The 24,968-nt window shown below is 36.2% G+C and overlaps 1 protein-coding gene across 3 annotated transcripts in view; it reads left to right on the top strand.

Annotated features, from left to right (window-relative positions):
• Nucleotides 1-24,968, top strand: part of LOC123671389 (hemicentin-1) — a 482,600-nt gene that overhangs the window by 250,029 nt on the left and 207,603 nt on the right. For 2 of the 3 annotated variants that reach the window (XM_045605217.1, XM_045605219.1), the window contains one exon: nucleotides 20,418-20,528. In XM_045605217.1, the coding sequence (XP_045461173.1) occupies nucleotides 20,418-20,528 (111 nt within the window). Of the gene's footprint in view, nucleotides 1-19,383; nucleotides 19,625-20,417; nucleotides 20,529-24,968 lie in introns of those variants that run through there. The other variant, XM_045605218.1, reaches the window with a different exon arrangement.

The following is a 24,968-nucleotide window of genomic DNA, read 5'->3' as shown; positions in this document are numbered from 1 at the left end:
GGAAGTGCTCACTTCCCTTCCCGGACGCTTTTTCTCTGAGAAAGTAGCATTTCCCGGCCTAGTCCGGAAAGTACGTACTTCCCAGACTAGGCCGGAAAAGAATCATAGAATCCATAGCAACCGAGATAACGGCTGACAGTTCATATGAAATTAGTTGTCAAAAATTTGCATGTTTTTTGATCGCAATCGTAATAAAATATGGAAAGCAGCAGCGATAGTGTTATTTTACATGGTTGCCGAAAAAATATTGTACGCAACACGCCCAAAAATGGTTTTTTTGGACTCACAGACTTCCAGGACTCGCTTACGCTCGTCCTGGAATTTTGTCTATTCGTCCAAAAAAACCCTATTTTCCGGACTTGTTACGTAAATTACTATTTCCTATAACTGCTATGAAAAGAATCGCATTCTTTATAGCCTACTGAATTTCAAAATTATGTATTGCTCACACTGTGAGAAATATTATTCCTCACTTTGCCCACATCTCATTGATAGACCAATGTAATTGGGATTTTAAAAATTCGTTTCTATGGAAACGTAAGAAATGTATAGATACTGTCAACGAAGGCCATTTTGAATTGAATAAGGTTCATTACTTGTACAGGCGTGAAACTTTGCTTCCGTCGTATTTTTCCAGAATTTGAGGCTTCATTGTGAAAAACTGGTTATACATGCATAATTCAAAGTATTGCCACTACTTTCTCCCATCTTTCGGGCAGCACACGAATCTCGCGTTGAAAAAACTGGTCATTTTGTAAAGCGATCCACGAATCGATCGAATTTCTTACTTCTTTATAAGACCAGAATTACTGGTGAACCGGGCCGTGTGCCATTGATCGAAACGAGTCTGGAGAATACGTAGGGTGGGGTAGGACTTTCCATTCCAACGTTTCCAAGTACATCTCGATCACGTTCGCAGCATGGGGTCCAGCATCGTCATGCTATAAAATGACTTAATCATTACTCTGGTTGTATTGCGGCCGTTTGTCTTTCGATGCTCGGCTCAAACGTAATTATTGCGTTCGATAACGATCGTCTGTCATTGGTTCAGTCGGTTTTAACAACTCATAATACACTACGCCGAGCTGGCCACACTAAATACTGAGCATGGCCGTGGAACCGTGAATATTCGGTTTGGCCTTCGACGTGGAAGCTTGGCCGCGATATCCCCATGATTTTCTGCGCTTGAGATAATGGTAATGAACCCATGTTTAGTCTCCAGTGACAATGCGATGCCGAAATCCCTTTCGTCTTTACTTTGCAAGCAGCTATGTTCACAAGCAAACAAACTGCTTGTTGCGTCACTCCCAATAACCCTGCCACGACACGAGTCTTGATAAAGTTATGCCTCCAATTCTGCATCTTCGAAAATCTTCTCTCTTCTACCGTCATGCTGGTCTTCAACGTCAAAATCATCGTTCTTGAAGCATTGAAATCACTCTCGGCCCGTTCTTTCACTAATAGCAGCCCCACCATAGGTATTTGAAAGCATTCGATGAACCTCAGCCGCAGATTTCTTCACATTAATGCAGAAAATTGAAACCTCCGACAAATGACTTCAATTTGGCTCGTAAGCTGACATGTTTAATCTAGAATAACTTTATGATGCAGACACATATCGATGGCGTTGTATTTACAGATACCTATGCTTCCCGCGACAGTTATCTATTGAAAACAGCGGAAGCAAATTTGATGTGACTCATGTAATATGAAATACGTGAATATTGAATACAGGAATGTTATTGCTGGATAGAGTAAAGATCTTCAACCGTTTCATAGATAAAATACTCAATAATATTTCCCACTGTATTACACCATCAATGAGTTTTTACAGAGGTAACCCCGTATATGAGTTGTGCCCTTTTGGACCCATATGACGTCTGCGCATAAAGTAAGCTCACCAACAAAGTCAAAACTGAGGTAAAAACTAACTAACCTGGTCCTGGTGTATTAATAAATGGGCAATTAATATTTTTTCTGGATTCAAACAAGTACACCTTTCTTATTCGAAATTGCATGGAAAATGCGAAAAGTGCATAATTTTTCAGATTGCACCAGTAGCTCGAAAAAAAGGAACAGAAGAGACCATGCTGCCCTTTTGTATGTCACTGATGGCAACTGAAAATGTGATTTTTTTGTAATTAAGGCACCTATTGAACACAAACATTTCTTCAAATTCAATTGGAAAATTTTGAAAACTGTGGAAGTTATGAATAAAAATTACTTCAAATTCTAAATATTCAATTCAATTCTATTAAGTTTTCAAGGGAATCTATTTCAATTTGGCAGCACAATTTCCTGGCACATGTTGAATTCTGAAATGTTACCAAACTGCAGGAACACCACGGGATAAAGGAATCATTCGAAAATGGAAAACATAGAGCCATGTTGAAACGGACCTTTGCGTTTGGCGTACTAAGGGCGAGATAGAATGGAACGGATACCAAAGTTATCAACGATCACAAATTTCAGTTACACTAGGATTAATCTTACCGCAACTGATGCAGGTATATGCAAATGGAATTGGATCATAAACGAACATGCTAAATGAATTTCAAGTCTGAAATTCAATTACCCAATGTCGATGTTTCGCCATGTTCTGTCGGTCAGATAATGCTGTATACAGCAAATCCAATGATAATTAGTCTCTCCAACTATTAATCCGTTTTGGTTGGACAGCTGAGCCCTTTAGTCTCGTTCCAGCGAGCCTGAATGGGCTCGACCGAATGAAGATATCGGAATTGTCGAGTTGTATAGGCAAGGCGCAATATAATGCAGGTGACGAGTTCGTCGAGATCAAGTAGAGCTTATTAGGATACTCCGACAATGGTTGTCGCTGTTATGGTTGGATCAAAGACTTTTTTGCGGGCTTATTACACTTTGCTCCTGCTGATATCCACAGAAGCAGGTTTCATCTTGTCAATGCATAATAATATACATGTTATTAGAACTGAGTGCCAAAGTTCTTAGGGCATGAATTTATGTCAAAAATTGAAGGGGTCTTCAATGTAAACAACTCTCAGGCATTGCCTCGATACAAAAACAATTACGGAAAAGGAAAAGAAAAATTCTCTTGAAATTGGTTATCTATTTTTTTGTGATTTTTAAAGGGATGATTCATTTAATTCTTACCAGAACTTTCTAATGAAACAAAAGATCTCAGTGTACCAGAATGTGTTGTGTATATGTATATCATTGCAAACATTTTTGATTTCTTGTGTTGTATCTGTTGAAGCAATAGTTTTCTAATGAAAACATACAATATTAGGTGTAGTAATAAGAAATCAATATTTTTTCCAGTAGATGGCTTTAGTTATGATATATGTATCTCGCGTTGTATGGGTGCAATCAGGGTTCACTAGTTTGCTTCAGGAATATGATGAGATTTCGTACTACAAATACTTATGTGATAGATTAGTGATAAATTGACTCAGTTAGTTTGAGCGCGCGTTAAAGATGGACACTGGTGAAGAGAAAATGACCTATGTTTCACAGTTTTTCTTCGATATAGGCGAGAATGGGAGCCAGGTGGTTGAAAATGAAATAGTGTTTATAGTCTTGATACTTCAACAGCCAATCACGCGCAATCTTGGGGTCATCGATTTCGTACCGGTAATTTTGATGTCAAAGATACACCACGCACAGGCCAAATATTTAAAATTTCGATAAGATCATAGACATGTAGGCATTGTTTCGATTGCCATTTGTATGAGGCAAAAAACCTCGATCCATGAGGTTTTTCTTTTTTATCCGCGAATCGCTGCTGAATCGCAACAAAATCGACCCAATGTTGAAGCGGTTGGGGACTGGCCATGAAAAGTGGATCACTCACGACAACGTCAAGCGAAAATGGTCGTGGTTGAAATGCGGTGGGCTGAAGGAAACGTTGGACAAGCTGAGATTGACGACCAGGAAGGTTTTGCTATGTGTTTGGTGGGATTATAAGAGATTATCTGCTATAAGCTACTCCCCTACGGCACAACTGTTAACTCAGAACTGTACTGTCAATAATTGAACCGTTTGAAGGACGCAATCACCCAGAAGCGGCCAGCTTTGTCCAATAGAAGAAGAATTGTGTTTCATCAGGACAACGCAAGGCCACACAAATGGATAGTAACTCGCCAGAAGCTCCGGTAGCTTGGTTGGGAGGTTCTTATACATCCAACTTATAGTCCAGACCTGGCACCATCTGATTATCATATGTTCCTGTCTGGGCTTGTGAAAATCGACTGTCTCAGTTTTTCGCGAATAGGGACGAGGGCTTCTATGATAGAGGCATAATGATATTACCTCCGAAATAACAACAAGTTATTGAACAAAACCTTGCATATTTAACCTGAATCGGATAATTCCAACTATGGTAATTGAAGCCTTGTTTTCATGCAACAATAATGGACTTTTTTACTTCACCTTATACAATATTGTGAATGATTAGATCTTCTGTCAATAGAATCGAAAAACTAATAGTATGTAGCTGTCACGTTTCTTTTATTGGTGGACCATGTTCACAAAATGTTTTCCCTACAACGATCGAAAATTTGTATTTGGATGTGAAATAATAATTTGAAGCTTTCTCTAGCATTACATGTTGATCGTATAAGAAAAACAAAATAAAATTCCAACAGAAAAAGAACAAAATACCCAATATTTCCCCGAACACGAAAGCGAAACAATAGATAATTTACGTGTTGATTCAAAAGGGAAATTAGCGCATGGATGATAAGCGCTCAGAAGTTTTTTACCACACGTCATTACTTTCATCATTTTTTCTCTTCGATCTAACCAAGAATTGAAAATATAGCTACCCAATATGTAGAACTTGTTATCATCATCAATCGTAACGAAAAACAACAGGGACAAGTGATCTTGAAAGCTCACTTGTCGAGAATACGGTCCCAGGCCAGCAACAAATAGAGCAAAAGAACATGTGTAGACCGAAAAAATCAAATGTTCTATTACGATATTTGTATTTTTTTATTTCTGGAGATATTTGGGAGATGAATATATTAGTATATTAAAATATGTCTATATCTATTGATTGAAAAATATATTTCGACAATTTTCTCAAGCACGTTTTAATTGCAAAATTGCATGCATATTTCAGGTACTAATAACTCTACTTATGTCATTCACAAACAACATTTGGTTTATTCTTGTCTAAAATGAAAAAGTGAAAAAAATGATTTTTTTTTTATTCCACGATACTTCTGAGCAAATTAGTAAGAAATATCGATGAACCCTTTCCGGTATTATACCATTAAATAACTCTAACGGAAAATCCGGTAGTCTAAAACGTCAAAGAATCTATTCTCCGTTACGTGCTTGGGGCAGTTCACAATCAGTGATTTATGCTTCCATGCTACCGGCCATATGTCAACCTGTCACTGATTGATACTGTATATCTTCTCGCAATGATGGACTATCTTGGAGATAAGCACACCTTCGCCATCAAGAATATCCCGACTCTTGGAATGATTCCAGAGCTGGTTAGCATTATCAACAATAAAACGTAATTTCGTCTTTTAAACGGTAAATGAGCGGATCTATTTGCGATAGTTAATTTCAATTTTCAACTTTCAATTGATTTAAAACAATTGAATTTACTGAGATAGGAAATATTTATGCGTTTAATATTATCCTCAGGGTAATTAACATAGATAGAGGAAGCATATTTCATTTTCAGTAAGCAAATTTTGTCTCCAACTATCAAATTTGACATGAAGCGCGCGGAAATGAAAACATATCACCAATACGATGTTTCACTCAATTCGCGAGTTTCTCCAGAAAGAACGCACTTCTCGTGTCCCATAGTGAATCGACGTTTCATATCAACTCGAAATATATTGAGATGAATATATAAATATATCAGAAATTCAAAAAACAAACTTTAAGCGCGCCAAACGACGTGAAACAACGGATGACACTAGGAGAGCAATAATTGTCAAACCTTGGATTTCAGCAGGTAGATACTGAAAATAATAAATATTCTGCATACTAAATATTCGACAATTAAAAAAATATCGGATTCCAAATATTCAAATTTGCATATTAGATCGGGTATCACTCAAATAAATATATTTCATTCAATATAATATATAGTTAAATTGTGGATTTGAAAATATATCAGCATCCGACAACGTAATCTAACTATGTTGGGGACATGTAAAAATTACGTATACTCCCTTTATCTATGTTTATCACTCTATGGTATTACCCAAATTAGTCTAACAGACGTCATTCACAGGAAATCAAACTGTTATTTGGATCAAACTTCTCACCGAAATGAATAGCTGTGATTTCGATGCTTTTGTGATTTAAAATTTGATTATTTCACACCTTCCATGTTCAGTGAAAATGTTTCCATAACCTTTTACAGCTATAAAGCATGCAAGCCTGCAAAACAAACAATTTCCAGCTTTATCCAAAATTTCATGTTTATCGTGTAATCATAATCATCTGATATTCAAGCCGAATATCGAAAAAACTTAGTGTTCCATAACAATAGATCGAAACGAGTGGAAAATCAGATTCTATATGGAAAACAATCACTCGAATATTCGTGGACCAGATCATCAGATCTCCTAATGTTCATAAATTAACCAACAACAATTAATTCAAATCTCATATAAAATACGCCTTTGACCTCGCAACCAGTAAACAATACAAGCCATTGCCCATCTGGGTAACATAACCCAAAGCTGAATCAGTTGAATCATGCAAAAACCAACTTTAGAGCTGTTATTTGAAATCAGATACCAGCCCAATGTGTAAAAACATAATGATAAATTATACTTATCAAATGAACGATTCCTGAGGTTTCAATTAAACAAGCATTTACGTGAAACAGATATACTGTTTGTAACTGTGCGTTTCAATAAAAAGGGCCAACCCTCAGTATTGTTTATATTGTGAAGAAATTTTCTCAGACGTTAAGACGTTCATGTAGGTAGGGAAACTGATTTTGGCGTTATATTTCGAGTATTGAAACTATAGCCCTCTACGAGGGGGCGCAACAACTCTAAAATAGAGAATATGGATCGAGTAGTACTCATTCCGAAGGTCTTTTAATGCCCTCTCCAGAAATACCCGGATCGAGTTTGTCAGATCAGTAGGTAGTTCAACAAGGAAATGAACTCTCTCTTCTGATCGACTCATGTTCATGTATACAAAAATACTAGGAAATGATTCTGTAGTGACTCTTTGCTTGCCCGAGAGATGGAGTCGTGTCCTGCGCAATTCTCGGAAGATCGGAACCGCTTGGGATATAAACTTCACCGCTCTACAACAAGATCACTATGCTCGGCTATGGAGATGGAAGGTGTATTTGGCAGGGATCACTGAGTGTCAAACTGATGATTCCATCAATGATTCCGAGATGAAGTGCACAACTTCAAAAAAGGCTGGGAGCGTGTCGCCAAAGTGGTGATCCCGACGTGAGCCTAAAAAGCTCCAAGTTGCGCAAAGCTGAGATAACTCACTGCCCCGCTCAATTTTGCGGCTCCTAGCATATTATTCGGACCAACATGTGCAGCGCAGGGCACAACTCACAGCTCCCACCATTTTTGGCGTGGTTTAGCACTAAAAACTCTGATGACATGCTAAGCCTTGCTTTTCTGTCCTCACAACTCGCTTTCACTCTCTCTCTTCTCGAATATAACTTCGCACCCCTTTCTATGAGGAATTGTCGGTACTGGCAGAAGAGTATGTAGTGATTCTTCGCTTGTCCGAGAGAGCGTTGTCCTATGTTGCGGCTCTTTCGAAATATTGGAATCGCTTGGGATATTATCCGCCAAAAAATAACAAAACCCTGATTCGAAAAGCATCACGTGTTAAACATTTGAGATGTTAATGCAAATTGTTATATTGTGATTTCTGGTTTTTATCATAATTTTATGAGGAAAACTTTCGTTTTCACATTCCTTTCCCGAAGTTTCATTTTGAATCTTTATTAGTACTGTTTGGTGTAGTGAACATAAAGGTGAAAATGATTTCGCGATTCAAGAACGTATGGAAATAATCAATTCATACGAGTACTATCAAGTATAAAAAGTGCAAAGGTTGCAGCAATAAATTTCAATCAGAATGATCCTTATCATTTTGTTCGTCACTAATACTCGTACCTTACCTTATATATCAATCGAAAATACCACCCTCGATGCCACCCAGTAAGACTCGTCAATGACGAAGTTACTGGGGGACATGTACTTTAACGTCTAGCTCCCCAGTTTATAAGAAAATTATCAAAATCTTCTGGAGTCAGTAGATCAGCAATGCAATCTCAATTTGAACCATTTTTCATTTTTTGTTCACAATAAAATGGGACTGAAACTAAGACCTAAAAGAAGTATTTTGAGTAAAACCATTTAACTTAGAAACACATCAGCCTTTTCTGGAAATGTTTTTCAAAAAATTTTAAAATTAGGTGGTACTCAGCCTCAGGGGGTTGCAATTTCAAAACTTTTAAAAATCGCAAAACATTGATGTACGTATATCAATAAGTTTCACTGACCATCATATGTAATTTTGGAAACATCGAGTTTGGTCCTTTTTATTGGGACACTATATTGAAAGCAACACGACAACTATAAAACGATATTTGCTACTGAAATATTCATTATTCCTATTTTATTTTCAAAATGTTCTGAATTACTCAAAGCTCATTTATGAATAAACAATGTGAATGAAGCCAAAGCTAACCCCATTCTTTCGTGAACCTTAGAGCGAGATATATCAAAAGGCAATTGTGTAACATCAATAACATAATGACGTGAACAGGAAACAATGGTCCCGTAATGGACATCAATCAATTTCCTTAAAAACAATTTCAATGATTCAATATATCTTCGATTGCCAACAATACCTCTGGCTAATCGTTCGCTATACGGAAATAAATTATCTCGTGAAAAGACTTCAGATCAAGATGCGCCTGTTGTTCGGCGAGTAAAATGTATTTCACATCTACTTTTCATTGTGTTGTCTAATGGAGTTTCCCGCCTGAAAAATGATTTCCTTTATAACGCTTTTGTTTACAATTTTCATTATTCGCACATAGATAAGAGCTTAATTGAACTTTTGTTAGGAAATGAACCTGATATAATTTTAATTAAAAATATGACTGCTGCTGTTGGCTTGCCTTCTTCGCGCCCCTCAGAAATGACTGTCATGGTCGGAAATTAAAGATGAAAACTCGTTGGAAGTATTTGCTCATCTATATTATATTCGTCGAATGGGATGAACTTCCTCCGATCCTACAAAAGAATATTCCAGCAAAATCCAGCGGTCCGATTATGGATGGAAAAAGTTGGTTGTAAATTGGATGTCGAGGTTAATTTTGAAAAGGTAGATTGGCCTGAATTTGGTTATGATTTCATAGAACGAATCAATGTGATTTTCTCATGACTATTTGACTGTTTTATACTGGCAAAATCGAGGTCATTGATGATGGTAAAACCTATATCGACTAAAAGAAATTGTTGAAAAAAAAACTATTGCGTTGAACGTTTTCAGGTAGAAATATACAATACATAACAGACCAATTGAAAAGTCCCATACGTACCATACTTAAACACATTTTTTTTGCCAAAATTCGATTTTATTATTCAACATAGTTGCCTTCGAGGGCGATACAGCAATTACAGCGATCTTTCCGATACCATTTTTGTAGTACGATTTGTCTTTCGCTTCAAAAAAGGCCTCAGTTTCGGCGATTACTTTTTCATTGGAGCTGAACTTCTTCCCAGCGAGCATTTTTTTGAGGTCTGAGAACAGAAAAAGTCGCTGGGGGCAGATCTGGCGAATACAGTGGATGCAGAAGCAATTCGAAGACCAATTCATGAAATTTTGCCATTGTTTTCATTGATTTGTGACACGGCGCATTGTCTTGATGAAACAGCATTTTTTCGTCAAATAAGGCCGTTTTTTAACGATTTCATTCTTCAAAAGATCCAATAACGCTTCAAAATAATCGCTGGTGACGGTCTGGCCCTTTTGGAGGTAATCAATGAATATTATACCTTGTGCATTCCAGAATACTGATGCCATAAGCTTGCCAGCTGTTTTTCCTTACTTGGGATTCGGTTCATCGTGTGCAGTCCACTCAGCTGACTGTCGATTGGACTCTGGAGGGAAATGGTAGAGCATGTTTAATCCATTGTCTCATATCGACTCAAAAATTCAGGTTTATTGCACTTAAACAGCTTCAAACACTGCTCAGAGTCATTAACACGTTGTTGCTTTCGATCGATTGTGAGCTCGCGTGGCACCAATTTTGCACAAAGATTCCCAATGTACAAATATAATGATATGATTTCATCAGCTCAAAGTGGGTATGAAGTGATAAAATGACTATGTATTCAACGGATGGATAAGTAGGAATCCGCTTGCGATTGAATTGGTTCTATAATGTGTATCCACCTACACCTGGACTGCAGTTCAAATCCAAATTAAAATTAAATTCAATCAATTTATGTACTGTAATTGAGATTTTTTATGCAACAAACTTCTGGCATTTATTATTTCATTTCACAAGTACTTGATTCGTTTTGATGATTTTAGCATAAAAGATAAACTGAAAGTATTCAATATAAATATCCAGAATTGAATATTCTGCTTCTTCTTACTTACTCAATTTGTTTTCACAACAAAACAGTTATGTATTTTTTAGATACAAAACAAGTTACTCTGTAATTAGATAGTTCTTTCAGATCAAAAGTCACTCTTCAGAAGGTAAAGATGAAAAAGCTTAGTGCCATACCCATTGGCAAAGATTTTTTTCGAATGATGTGAATAAACTTCGTATTTTTCTTATTCAATGAAATAATTGTCTTTAGTTATTCTTTACGTTCTATGCAGAATCTGAAATTGTGTTCCCAAGACCAGTAGGATGAAAGTTCACAATGAATTTCTGAATGAATGTTGAAATATTCACTCGGTTTATTTTCTATTATGTGTTCAATCATGATCTGATCGAGCAATCCATAATAAATAACAGAGTAGTGGCAACATTTCTTGGGAAAAATCAACTAGTGCAGAATGGAAGAGAGGGAAAGCACATAATCAGCAACTTCGGAAACCTTTTTCCAGGGGAGAAACATTCGTTCGAAGGAATTCGAAGTTCAAATTGAATAATGTATGATGGTGCGAACGTTATAAAGTTAGGAAACTTTTTTTCTTCGCTGAATAATAAAAGAGGCACGACCATCATAAAGAGTGCAATATACTTATTCGCATTGTCACATTCTTCTTTGTCCATTACATGGCCATTAACTCTCTTACTTTGGTCCTTAATAACGTTTTCTCTCCACTTTCATCATCTTGTCTCCGAGAAAAGATTTATGGATTTCTTCCGCTAAGAGATGGATTCTCCCATACTCCACATACTGGAACAAGTGTTACGGAAAATGATGAATTACTGCATGCGGAATGAGCGAATCATATCTGGAGGAAGTCTCAACAGATCTTTCATTTTTTCGCTTTCAAGAAACCAATTATAATGATATATAAAATAATTGCAATGTTTCGTTTTTTCTAATGAATATAAAATTCCAGATCAAGATTCACGCTATGTAGAAAGTTTTTGAGTTCTCGTTCAGTAAAATAAATTTCACTGATTAACAAAGAACACTTGGAACTTTGAACTTTTACCTCTTTTGCAATTTTACTGCTTCCAGTGTTACTCACATCTGGTGAAGTAATTAGTTCTGCACTAGCAGGTGGCAATAGGCCAATTAAAAATGTTTATGTAATTTATTACACAGTCCTTATTAAAACACAGTCTCTGCACGAGCCGATATTTGACTCAAGGGTCTCTTATGTTCCTCGGAACTCTTTCATCGTAGTCGAAAGCCTTTACTACTTTCGCTTTGTTGAAGGTCTTCACACTTAGTTCTATTAAATGATCGTCTGAGAATGGTATTATCAGGTCCTTATGTGTCCGTACTTTGTTGACATTCCTAAGTGCATATACGGCTCTTCTCAAGATCGTATTCTGCACAACTAGAGGTCTCTGAAGTCTCTCTAGGAAGGCGTATCAATAAGTCTGGCATGCGTAAGTCATGACCGGACATTTTGGTGCTTTTGCAACGATGCCGCTAATCTCTTCTTCTTGGTCACATCTGATGTGACGAGTTGTTTCCAAGTGAGCTTCTTGTCATGTGTCACTACCAGTTAGTTGACCTCGTTTTTCCATTCGATCCTCCCATCGAATAATATGATGTGTAATAGTAAAGAACCTAATTTTTCTTTCTCGAGCCAAGTTACGAGGTGCGACCTCTCCCAGGGGTTTTGTTGTTCGTCCCGAGATTTCAGAAGGCAATTCAGCGATCTCTGCCTAAGACACTCCCTATCATACCATCGTGGAGTGGTGACCTTGGTGGTGACTCTGCTGCAACGCTCCGAACCCTATAAACCCGCCGGGGCCAAAGTATGTGTGCCGCGAAAACCCATATCGTCATCTGTGAGCAGACTGATTACCAGTAGCTTTAGCTATTGAAAGGTCTCGATGAGGTTTAAGGACGTCGAGTTCTTTATTTCAAATGTAATTTTAAATGTTTGACAACAATGCGCAATTAAGGAAGAATTACGTCAGAAATTTAAAGTAATCAAACCCTTTCAAAATATTTTGCCAAACTAAAAGGCTCTAACATTATCAAAAAATGTTCAACTTTGTTGCTGAAGAATTTGTATTCCTTTATCCATTTATATTCAGTTGGTTATTATTCGAAGTTCTCATACTCATGTTTGAAGGATATTTTCTGTAAAGGATATCCTGTGTCTACGAGCAGAAAAGATATTTCAAAAAAAATTGTGTTTAATATGCTTACATTCTTTGAAACTTAACTAATGGATGATCCGAATGGCTGTTTTTCCTGTATCGAAAATATTTCATTTGAATTTTCGTTCACCCAAAAAATTATTCAGCATTTGAAGATTGAATCGAAATGTATACAATTCTAAAAATTCTTTCATTTATGAAACCGGCTGTTAATATCAACGCAAAACAGATTCTGTTCAATTTATTACACAGAATTTAAGTTTGTTGAAGCCAATTGGAAATTGATCTATATAATACCTATACAAGTTACCAATATACCTATACTAAGATATTTCATACAATCAGATATCTGAAATTTCTGAAGAAGTAAATGATGATCCGTAATTCAAAATTTGCTGTATTGTTTTGGAAGATTAATAAGAAAAGGATTCGCAACATTCCAACATATATTTCCAAGAAAAAAAAGAGAAATCGATGTTGCCAATATAACGTAATGGGAAAATAGGGTTGTGCGAAATTTTTCTTCGAGATATCTGTTCTAAAATCCCATATACAATATCAACGAATAGTCGATAGAATGAAGAAGGAAACCTCCTCATAATGTATCGAAAAAAACCCAGAATATACGAGCAATCAGCTAGCGAACACGTGATTCAGTATTCGAAAGAAAATTGCTAGTTCTATTCGTTATCTCGTTGAAACATGCGAACTCGATTATTGAGGCAGTTTTCACCTCATGTTACACGTGATCATTCGAATGGAAAAATATATGTCATTATATTATATCGAACATGCAAAGCCCTAATAGTTATTAGATGACAGAAAATCGTTGATGTCTTTATCAGAGTCCCAATCTCACTTTCCATTAATTTATAGTTTTTTCACGTAGGAGTTTCAGATTGAATCGCACAGATGTACAGGGTATTCTACAAGCTTCATTCTGAACATTCGAAAACATAAATTTTCTTGTTGAAGTAGGAAATATATTGAAACTTATTCATTGCATCTATTTTCTTGTGACAAATGAAAATTAGAGATATCTTGAGATATTCTTTTTATACATCTTCAATTTCATCGAGTGACTGTTCAACAGATATGATTTCAACGTGATAGAAAACTGCTTCATATGTCACATAAATACAAATCTAACGGTTTGAGATCCAGCGAACGAGGTGGCTTGGCAATTGGCATTGGTCCTCCTAGATCAATCTATTTATTCGGACAAGATTCATTTAATCAAGCAACAGTGTCGTGATGCAACATGTGCTGATACCACATATTACCCATTATTTTTCCAATTATGGCTTTACTTCAAAATCGACACATTTTTGAAGCGGTTCGTGACTGTTGATGGAAATTGGATCACTTACGACAACGTCAAGTGAAAACGAACATGGTCCAAAAGCGGTGAGCCGGCAGAAACGATGGCCAAGGTTGGACTGACGACCAGGAAGACTTTGTTGTGTGTTTGTTGGAAGTGGCAGGGAATTATCTACTATGAGCTGCTTCCCCATGGCGCAACTATTAACTCGGAACTGTACTGGTAATAATTGAACCATCTGAAGGAAGCAATCGCTCAGAAGCGGCCTGCTTTGACCAATTGGAGACTCGCTAGAAGCTCCGGCAGCTTGGTTGGGAGGTTCTTATACATCCACCTTATAATGCGGACCTGGCATCAAGTGATTACCATCAGTTCCTGTCTATGGTGAAGAATTTAGCTGGTCAAAATTTCGCTTCTATGAGAAAGGCATAATATTATTCGAAATGGCAACAAGTTATCGAACAAAATTGACGAAGAATGACCTAAATCGGATCATTCTAACTATGGCATTATTGAATTTGACCAAGACTTGGTCATCAGTAAGCCGAACCTTATCCATTCGAAAATTACAGACATTTTAACGAAATGATATACTTAGTTCTCGGTTCGGAGAACGAGTGCTTAATATGTTCTCCATATTTTCTGGTATGAAATGAATGGGTTAAAACTCTTATGCAAAAAGTAAATACTGATTTCATCCTCGTTTCAAGTAGGTAAATAGCAAGCATAATAACGTGGTTCCATAATAACATGGTTAATATGTGGTTTTGTAGGAAGTAACTTCCTTTATATTTCAGGTACATAAACATTCGTATACAGCGGTATCCTATGAAAATACAAATTGCATGTTGATATTTCATTCTACATTTCGGGATTTATTCAAATTATATTTGACACACTTAATTCAGTAAAGAACTTGAAGGATTGAATACATTTATGTTTTAACTGTTCGAAACCAGGGGAAATTTGAACGAAATTATCGAAATAATTCAATAGCAAATTATACAGTGAAGCAGCTTATAGAAAAAATCAATTTTGCCTGTAATTAATTATTTTGTCAGTTCAGTTGAGAGGGATTACCATCAAGTGGCTTTTCGCGTATCATGCAAAAGTACTCAATCGTTTCTTCTCCTGCGATGAACAAACTTTTCACGATGAACGAAGTTCATGTGTACCTACATGTACTTTATCTTCTTTCTCTTCAGGAAGCATATAAGTAGAGGGCAGCACTAAACGACGGTCGTTTATTTTTTTCACAAAATAATAGTTTCTCTTTTTTTGTGATGATTCTTTGTAGATTTTTCCACTAATATTTGAAGAATATTTCAGTGCTTTATACATTGAGGAGATCATCAATCCTTTTGCGGAAAACGAAAAGTTACCAGCATTCTTTCATTCTCAAATCAAAAATATTGTCATATACAGTGTAAATTATTGTTTAGAAAAAATGTCAAAACCATAAAAATCGGTGGTTGAAAGAAGAAAAAACTATAATATCGTTTTGAACTGTACAGGGTGGGCAAATTTCGATGTTTTAGCACTACAACTTTTAAACCAGAGGTGTTAGACAAAATCTGATACCCACTTCTCGATCTCTTTTTCTGAGAAACTATCAAGGATAGTATTCATTTTTGGCCACCTTCTTTTGTTTTCGAGTTATAAGCGAAAATTGGAAAAATGGCGATATCGAAAAACATTCATATCTCCGTTGATATTGATGATAGAGCTCTGAAATTTAAACATTATACAGGCACTTTTTTACGTAGAATCCAGTGGCGTACTCGTCTTTCCAAAAGAGTTTTTAATTACGAAGCTATGACCCAAAGTTATGTTTTTTTAAATGGGAACACTATATTTCTGTGCCATTTTTCGAAAGCTTGTTTTTTCCTGATTTCAAAAATATATAACATCATATGGTTCGTATCAATATAAATAATAGAAAATGGTCAAAAACCTTTTTTTACCTAAGATTCTCATTATTTCTATGGTTTCAACTGTTGACGAGCACAGAAAAATTGAGCTTCTTATAACAAGAGAAGTGTCCTTCCATTAATCTGATTATTTCTATGCTTTTTACTAATTTATACAAAATTCGAATCTGTGTATATTCAATAAATTTTTTATCTAAAAATAGATTCGGAAATAACGAAAAGATCCGCAGTATCAATTGTTTCATTCGAAAGAGTTGTAATGAGATGGATGCATCAGAAGATTATTTTCATAGGTCTCCAGAATGAATACGCACAAGTGTAGTTTATTCAAAGTCACTTCAACTATTCCATAAAAACTCTTGGCCATAGATGTCCCTTTGAAGTGTATACCGCGATCTGCAAAATACCGGGGTTTATCTAAAAGTATTGTTAGGCAATAAATTCACTGGGCCCAAAGGAATTTCTGGAAACTTGGACAAACCTTGTATAATTGAAATATTCATCTTCCTACAAGTGACTTTGGATATAGGTACTATACCAATCCATTTCAAATAGCACATGAAACAATGCATATATGATTGAAGAATTTAATTACTAAAGGAATTAGTAAAAATAATAGAAAAAATCAGATTAATGGAAGGACACTTCTCTTGTTATAAGAAGCTCAATTTTTCTGTGCTCGTCAACAGTTGAAACCATAGAAATAATGCGAATCTTAGGTAAAAAAAGGTTTTTGACCATTTTCTATTATTTATATTGATACGAACCATATGATGTTATATATTTTTGAAATCAGGAAAAAACAAGCTTTCGAAAAATGGCACAGAAATATAGTGTTCCCATTTAAAAAAACATAACTTTGGGTCATAGCTTCGTAATTAAAAACCTTTTTGAGAAGACGAGTACGCCACTGGATTCTACGTAAAAAAGTGCCTGTATCCTAATGTTTAAATTTCAGAGCTCTATCATCAATATCAACGGAGATATGAAAGTTTTTCGATATCGCCATTTTTCCAATTTTCGCTTATAACTCGAAAACAAAAGAAGGTGGCCAAAAATGAATACTACCCTTGATAGTTTCTCAGAAAAAGAGATCGAGAAGTGGGTATCAGATTTTGTCTATCACCTCTGGTTTAAAAGTTGTAGTGCTAAAACATCGAAATTTGCCCACCCTGTACAGTCACGTGGTTTTTAAAATTAATTAAATTTGGGAAAGTTTGTATTATTAAACAAAATAATTGTAACTATAGGATCTTCAAGTTTTATTTCCGAAGCAACTGCAATTATTCATATTAAGGATTGATCTCATACATCAATACATTCCGAAGAAATCAACCAAAATCACTCTCATTCCAAAAATCGACTTCAAATTAATAGCTGTCATGGAAATGTACAAAACACCATCAAAACAGATTGAATCATTCTCGATTACTCACTGGGTTCAAAGGCTTATGGAAACATTTACAAACATTCATCATCATATACTCCATATGGACGTTGTGACCTACTTCATTTTCCATCTACCTAAAGTGAAATCAATAAACCTTAATGGTCACTGATTGGTGTTCAGTATAGAATCAACAAGAATCGAATAAAGGAAGCTATTATTCTTCGAGAAGTCTTGAAATAGGAAGTTCCAATTGATCTACCATTAAAAAATATACGAATCGATCGGAAAAAAAGCTTTGAATTGAAGGCGAATTCAATGGAGTATTTCTGAATAGGACATAATCATGTTAAAGCCTCCTTTCATGAAGGGAATAAAATAGATTACACAGTAAAGTGTTCATCGAACTGCTATGACAACTTGAACTTTGTAGGAACCGAAGAATAATTCTGAGGAAAAATGTGCTTCCAGTGCTGGATTCTCTTATTTCTGCAATATAACCAGCAAAAATTGATAATTTTACGAAGTTACTCATTTAGAAAGTGTAGAAATCTTAACTGCTTTTGATAATGCACCAATCTATTCATGGAGACCACAGAACTGTATATATGTTGTATATGTGGTCTCCAGAAGCGCAATATTTATGAATATTCAAAAGCTACTTCACGTTAGTGCTTTCTTATTTTTTCGATATTCTGCTGGAATTTTCTTTGGTTCTGATGACGTTATTGACATACAATTCAGAACAAAACTTGAAAATCGGGTTCCCTGTAAATATACACGCAGAATCAGAATATCGCTAAAATTTTTTTCAATGATCTTCATGTATTTTAGTCGGTGTGATCAGTTTGGAATTTTGCACGGCACTTGAAATTCTCAAATCATATCAACTTCCAACATTGTTTTCATTTATCATGTTATTCTTCTTGAATTTTCAATTGTTCTGGTTGCAAACAAAATTTCTAACGGCTATATTTAAGAAAACCGTTGTTGAATTATGTACTTCAAAGACCAAAACAGCTGCATTTTTGCTATATTTTTCACGAACATTCTCAAATTTGTTCACGAATTCATTATGAACATAAATGAGACGAACTTTACCGTTTTTAATGATTCCAAAAATTACATACGTTGTTGATGAAATATTTCAAATGAAATAACTAAGGGTATTGAGAACTAACAATAATGCTTTTGTGGTATTTCTTGTGTAATTAAAGTTATCTCGACTCATCATGAGGTTCATCTTCGTAATACAAAAATTATCTGCACATCTATAATCAAGATGGTGGGTAGCGAAAGATGAGGGAAACATCTTTTTCTCTGAACGTTCTCTTGGAATTAGCAACCCCTGATTACTTCATTATTACCTTCATTTATTTTCCTTATCTCTCTGAGGAATTGATGATAAATGAGGAGATTATACTCTCATAGCATTTAGCAGGAAAATATTTCGTAGTGACGAAGATAACAAACACATTTTATCGTTTCTTATTATGAGAATTTTGTTGAATATATGACGGAAAACTTGCATTATGAAATTCGCATAAACGTTTATGACTTTTGGTATATTGCTTCAATGGTTCGTACAGAGAAGGGAGTAGAGTACTGAGATGAAGACATGAGCTTTTAAGCGCTAGTCATCAATGCGCCAATTGCACATTTGAAGAACACATATATATCTATTATACATAAAGTTCTATGATACATACACATGATATTTCAATTCGGTGAAATCTATCGTCATTGAAAAAATAGTGTATTTATGACATTGATTTTTTTGTTGCTTACAGAACACAAAATTCTGGAAGAAGATAGAAATTGTTCATTAATTTTCTTTCCGGTATTTTTTCATGCAATCTCTTAAAATATTTTATTTTTGGTTTGTATGCCAAAAATAAAATATTTTATGGTTTTATAATTTGAAGTTTCATTTTGGATAGGCACTACCTCGGCAGCTGTCACTTTTGGTTCTGTCATCTTTTGATATTTGAGAAGTAAAACCTCGCCCCCACTTAAAATGGGATAGAGGCTTCAACAACGAATTTCAATTGTTAAAATTCACTACAAAATGATGAAAATTTTGCAGTCACAGTTCACAAAACTGAAGCACTTTTCTGAGTATTCGTGAAGCACCTCTTCGGCCGGCAAAAGAGAAACTGGTGGAAAATTTTGGGCTGTTGGGACAAGTTAGTGTTGTGAAGAATCGAAACCATGTAAGTCTCTGAAACAACTGAAAATATAGCCCCGTAGTGTTGGTAAAACCCAGGTTTGTCCATTCCTCGTCGATCTTGGGAATTCCACAAACCACATCACACCGTATTTTGCATACACTCAGATCTCAAAGCTTTTTGAGTTCGATTGACACAAGAACTCAAGACTTCTTTTTTTGGGGGCCATGTCAATGCCCCACATTCAAGATGGAATTCGTGAAGTTATCGAGGACATATAGTCGCAAATTACAATGAGATAATAATTCATTGATTTATCTTAAAATATACTCATTTTCTCTTGTCAAAATGATATCTCTTATTAGAAAACTTTTTAGTGGAGAAAGCTTTTCTGCTGGAACTACTTCTCAAGAAAAATGTGTACCCAATGAGGCATTACTGTCTGGTTTATCGTAGTGTGTACTATAACATTCGTGACACACCATCACATGTCACACTAAACTGTGACACATTTGAAATGCAGGAGTTCAAATGGATTTTCTGAACTCCTAAGTATATGAAGTTATGGAGGAAAAAAAGCCTCATCGCTTAAAATTATATAGTTTCTGAAATCGGCAATTCTTGATGTTTTAGAATTCAACTGGTGACTTTGTTTTATCACTTTTGTAACACTCTATTGCTATCGTCCTATCGATCTGTCCTAGGATAAAATCAATGTATCATGTGTAGGACATCCAAACTGGCACGTAACTCGAATCTTGCGCTATTCAGAATAATTAATGATATTGATGCAATATAAATGTAAATGAATCAACCTAACTGAAATAATTTTTTTCAGTTCCACCCCAGAAAATGGTTATTACAAATGAGTCTGGAACATCCTTGACTTCCGTTGTGGGACCTTTTCCCGAGGGTGCATCTTTCACCCTAAGATGTGATGTTTATGGAGGTGAGTACAAAATTTCTTTAATTCTTTTCGAGGACTTAAAATTCAAAACACGACCGAAATCGACTTAAATCATGTTTTCATGATAGTTAAAAGAAGTAAAAGTACAGTGTCTAACTGTTACTTTGCAGTTGCCTTTGAATTAGATTTTGCCACCTCCAAACTATATAGGAGTAATATCAAAGGATTTTGAATTGCCAAGGAATTGATATCTACGATAATTGTATCTATTGTTCAATTGTTTTGATGTTTGAAATGTAAACAAAGATGAAAGTGTGACCATGTTTGTCATGAGCAGTCAGTCTCATTCTATACCAATTATGTGCAGATAGTCAATATGACCTTGGAGTTTGATTTCAAGGTCGAGTTGATCTTTTGAATAGGTTATATACTCAGCAGAATGTTAATCTTGTTGTAAAAAACCATTTTGTCTGTTTCTTTTCTCTCTCTCTCTCTCTCTCTCTCTCTCTCTCTCTCTCTCTCTCTCTCTCTTTCCATTAAATGAATTTATCTGAAGATATAAAATGTTTCATACATAAGATGGTCATCATGTTTTTCTTAGAATCAATAATTCTATAAGGTGTGTGAATAAGTCTTTCCCGTTTTTTTTCAAATTTTGAGCCTTTATTGTGAAAAAATGGTTACAAATGAATTATTGAAAGTATTGGCCATCGCTAGCTACAACTTTTCCCCATCTTTCTGGCAACATACGAATCCCGTTGCGAAAAAATTCGACCGGTTTGGCCTCTATCCAGTCATCCACCCATTTTTTGGCTTCCTCGTAGGAATGGAAGTGCTGGTCAGCCAGGCCATGCGTCATCGATCTGAAGAGATGGTAATCAGACGGAGCAATGTCTGGATTATACGGCGGGTGGGGTAGGACTTCCCATTTGAGCGTTTCTAAGTATGTTTTCACCGGCTGTGCAACATATGGGCGAGCATTGTCATGTTGCAAAATAACTTTGTCGTGCCTGTCGGAGTATTGTGGCCGTTTTTCTCACAGTGCGCGGCTCAAACGCGTCAATTGTCGTCGATAGGCCTCGCCTGTGATCCTTTCATTCGGTTTCAGAAGCTCATAGTAAACCACACCTAGCTGGTCCCACCATATACAGAACATGAGCTTGGCGCCATGAATATTTGGCTTGGCTGTCGATTATGATGCATGGCCTGGTAGTCCCCATGATTTTCTTCGCTTCTGATTATCGTAACGGATCCACTTTTCATCGCCAGTCACGATACGATGCAGAAAATCCTTTCTTTTATGTCGCTGAAGCAGCTGTTCGCAAGTGAAAAAACGCCGTTCGACGTCTCTCAGCTTCAGTTCGTACGGCACCCAATTTCCTTGCTTTTGGATCATTCCCATGGCTTTCAAACGCTTGGAAATGGTTGTTCGGTCAACTCCCAATGCTTCAGCAAGTTCTTCTTGCGTTTGACACGAATCTTCATCAAGCAAAGTCGCCAATTCTTGATCTTCAAAGATTTGCGGCCGCCCGGAACGCTCCTTGTCTTCCACGTCGAAATCGCCACTTTTGAAGCGTCGAAACCATCCGCGAACACTTGAATCATCGACACAACCTTCTCCATAAGCTTCCTGAAGCAACTGATGCGCCTCGGCAGCAGATTTCTTCAAATTGAACCAATAAAGTGAAACTTCCCGCAAATGACGTCGACTCGGCTCAAATTTCGACATTTTCACAATTTCAAAAATTTATGATGCGAAAAAATTTCAACTAATGTGTTAGTGTGGAATTGTTGACAGATGAATAAGCTTTGATTATGACATATGTAACCATTAAATACTCGCACAGTATTGGTGGCGCCATCTCTTACAAAAAACGGGAAAGACTCATTCACACACCTGATATTTTTGTATTCCATATAAAATATTCAAAAATAAAATAAGTGTGTTTTCTGAAATTTTCTCCAACCGTACACACCACGATAATAGCTCCAAATACATCGTCTGAAGCGCCTATGGTAGGCCATTGACTTCTGGGGCCCCAAATTGTATTTTGAGATCGCTGTTGGACTCTTCAGTTAGGCTATCCAGCGATCTCTGTCTAAGACACACCCTCTCACACTATGTTGGAGAGGTGACCCTGTTGCGTTGCAACGACCCCTTCAAATCGGCCGGGGACGAAATAGTGTGGCGCGAAACCCATAGCGCTATCTATGATCAGACAGTGATACTACAGTAAAATAAGCTGTCTTCAGAGTTTCATTGTGGTTTTTTTCATGTTACTTACCTGTGATATTTCATATTTTCTGTCGACACCCTTTGTAATGTTGATTACGAATAATAGTATGTTTAATATATCATAAGGAGGAGAAGTGCCACTCTTCATGGCGGGCTTGTGTTTATTGTTGGTAATTAAAAGCGAGCCTTGAGAAGTTACTTCTCCTCCGAATAAAATATATTATTTATTTTTCAAACATTTTGAAATTCATAAAAATCTGGAGATCTAACTTTGAAAAAGATTTTTATAAAGGATTTTTATGATTGATTGATGAAAAGTTGCCTAGTTGTGGTTGTCTTGCTCAATTTTTACAGACAAGAAGCATAATAGTTGATAGTTATCATTGCTAGGCTACAGTTTTCTGGCGGGCGGAAAATTCAGTCATCGTTGACATAGCTACACTTTTCCCTCCGGCGGAGGAAAAGTAGAACTTTTCGTTATCTTGTCAGTCAAAATATGACGTTGTTTTTGTACGTTTGGAGAAGTGAAAAAAGGATATATCTATCTATCTAATAAAATGTCACAAGAGTTGGATGTAGGAGCGGAAAAAGCTTCCGCTCGGGAACGAGAGACGCACGTCTATCCGTGTGAAAGGAGCCTAATAGTACTCGAGATACCCTCATTGTACACTCTATACACTTTGAAGACCTCTACAACACAATACTTTCCCTGTCCGAAAATCGCCAAGTTGCAATGTGTTCATCCAACTGGCGGCAAACTCAAAATATCCGTTTATCTTTCTCCGGGTCAAAATCAGAACGATTGAATATTGTTGTTGCTTTGTCGGTTCTCTCAGAGATTCGAGCGAGTTCCGAGTTTCAGGTTTCACAACAAAGTTTCGGCTCGGATTCAAAGACTTTCCAGCTACACTAGAAGTTTTATGTATTACTCGGGGCAATACGTCACTATTGAAGACATTAAACAGGAAACTTGGGATTGTTGCGAGCACTTTTGTTGTCTGCACACAGAAAATGCCCGGAGCGGCGTATTCGGAAAAAGGGGAATATATTTGATTCGATAAATAACAATATAGCCCTTGTTCGAGCGAAGCAGTCATAAAATTTCGTACAGTCATAACTTACTTCATAAAAAGTGTTATCCGTTTTGATATTTTCGGTGACGAATATCGTTGGTTGATTCGGCTACTGCAACTTTTCGAATAGAAACTTTTTTCTAATCAGGGATATTATTCTTTACTTTGTCTGAAAACGTTTCAACTTCCTTCAAATGTTATTTCAAAAAAAAAAAAAAAAACAATGAGATGACAAAAAATCAATGGAACACTTCGATTGAAAAATTCAATCAATCAACTGTCATGGTTATAATTCTTTCAAGGTTATCGTTCGGGAGGTGGATATTTTGTGCACCCCGGGAATATTGTCTTTGCGTTGATTTTCAGTCGGCCATCATGTAAATTATGATTGTTGCGTAAGATATAGAGATTAGAAACTTGGATAGGTTTTATTTGTCGAAGAGATTCAATTTGAATTCATTAGATTGCCTAGGCGAATTGAGCTATTTGCGCATTTGCGGATATTTCTGTCTTTCATTCTTCCGTCTTTGCAGCATTTTTTTAGGCTGGGTTACGTCTTAAATGACGCTTTCCGGCCCTGAATGTAAGTCAGTTTGTGGTCGCCTTGAATGTGGCCTTATACACCTTGTATATCCAACCCCTTTCGGTTCACAATCATAATACAGAAAATTGAACAGTCAACCTAGGCAGTGAACTTTTTAATTAGAGCAGTGGTCCAGTTATCCAGTAGAAAAATACATTTTACCTGGAAAAAATTCTGAACTTAATGAAACTTCTACAGGTTGTTCGGGGGTGCTGTGGCATGAGCGTTCATTTTCAAAGTTGAAGAACATTAAATTCTCCACAATTTCGTATTCACAGACTTTTTCGTGAACCCAATATCAATTGAGATACAGTCGATCAAAATAATAGACCAGTGACAAAGCAAAAAAAGTGGGGTCTGCTGGAAAAAATTCCAACTTATTGAAACTTCAACAGGTTGTTTGCGGGTGCTGTGGGATTATTCTGTCAAGTGATCCAACACGAGGACCATGTGCTAACTTGAGGAGGGGATGAAGAACCTCAACATTTTCGGGCTTTTTTCGGTTTTTTGCTCATAACTTTTAACTTAATCAGTTTTCGACCGAAAAGTTCATTTTCAAAATTGTAGATAATTGAATTCTCTTTCATTTT

The sequence above is a fragment of the Harmonia axyridis genome, chromosome 1, assembly GCF_914767665.1.
Source record: "Harmonia axyridis chromosome 1, icHarAxyr1.1, whole genome shotgun sequence".
NCBI classification, from domain to species: domain Eukaryota; kingdom Metazoa; phylum Arthropoda; class Insecta; order Coleoptera; family Coccinellidae; genus Harmonia; species Harmonia axyridis.
This window is presented reverse-complemented; position numbering and strand designations above follow the sequence as displayed.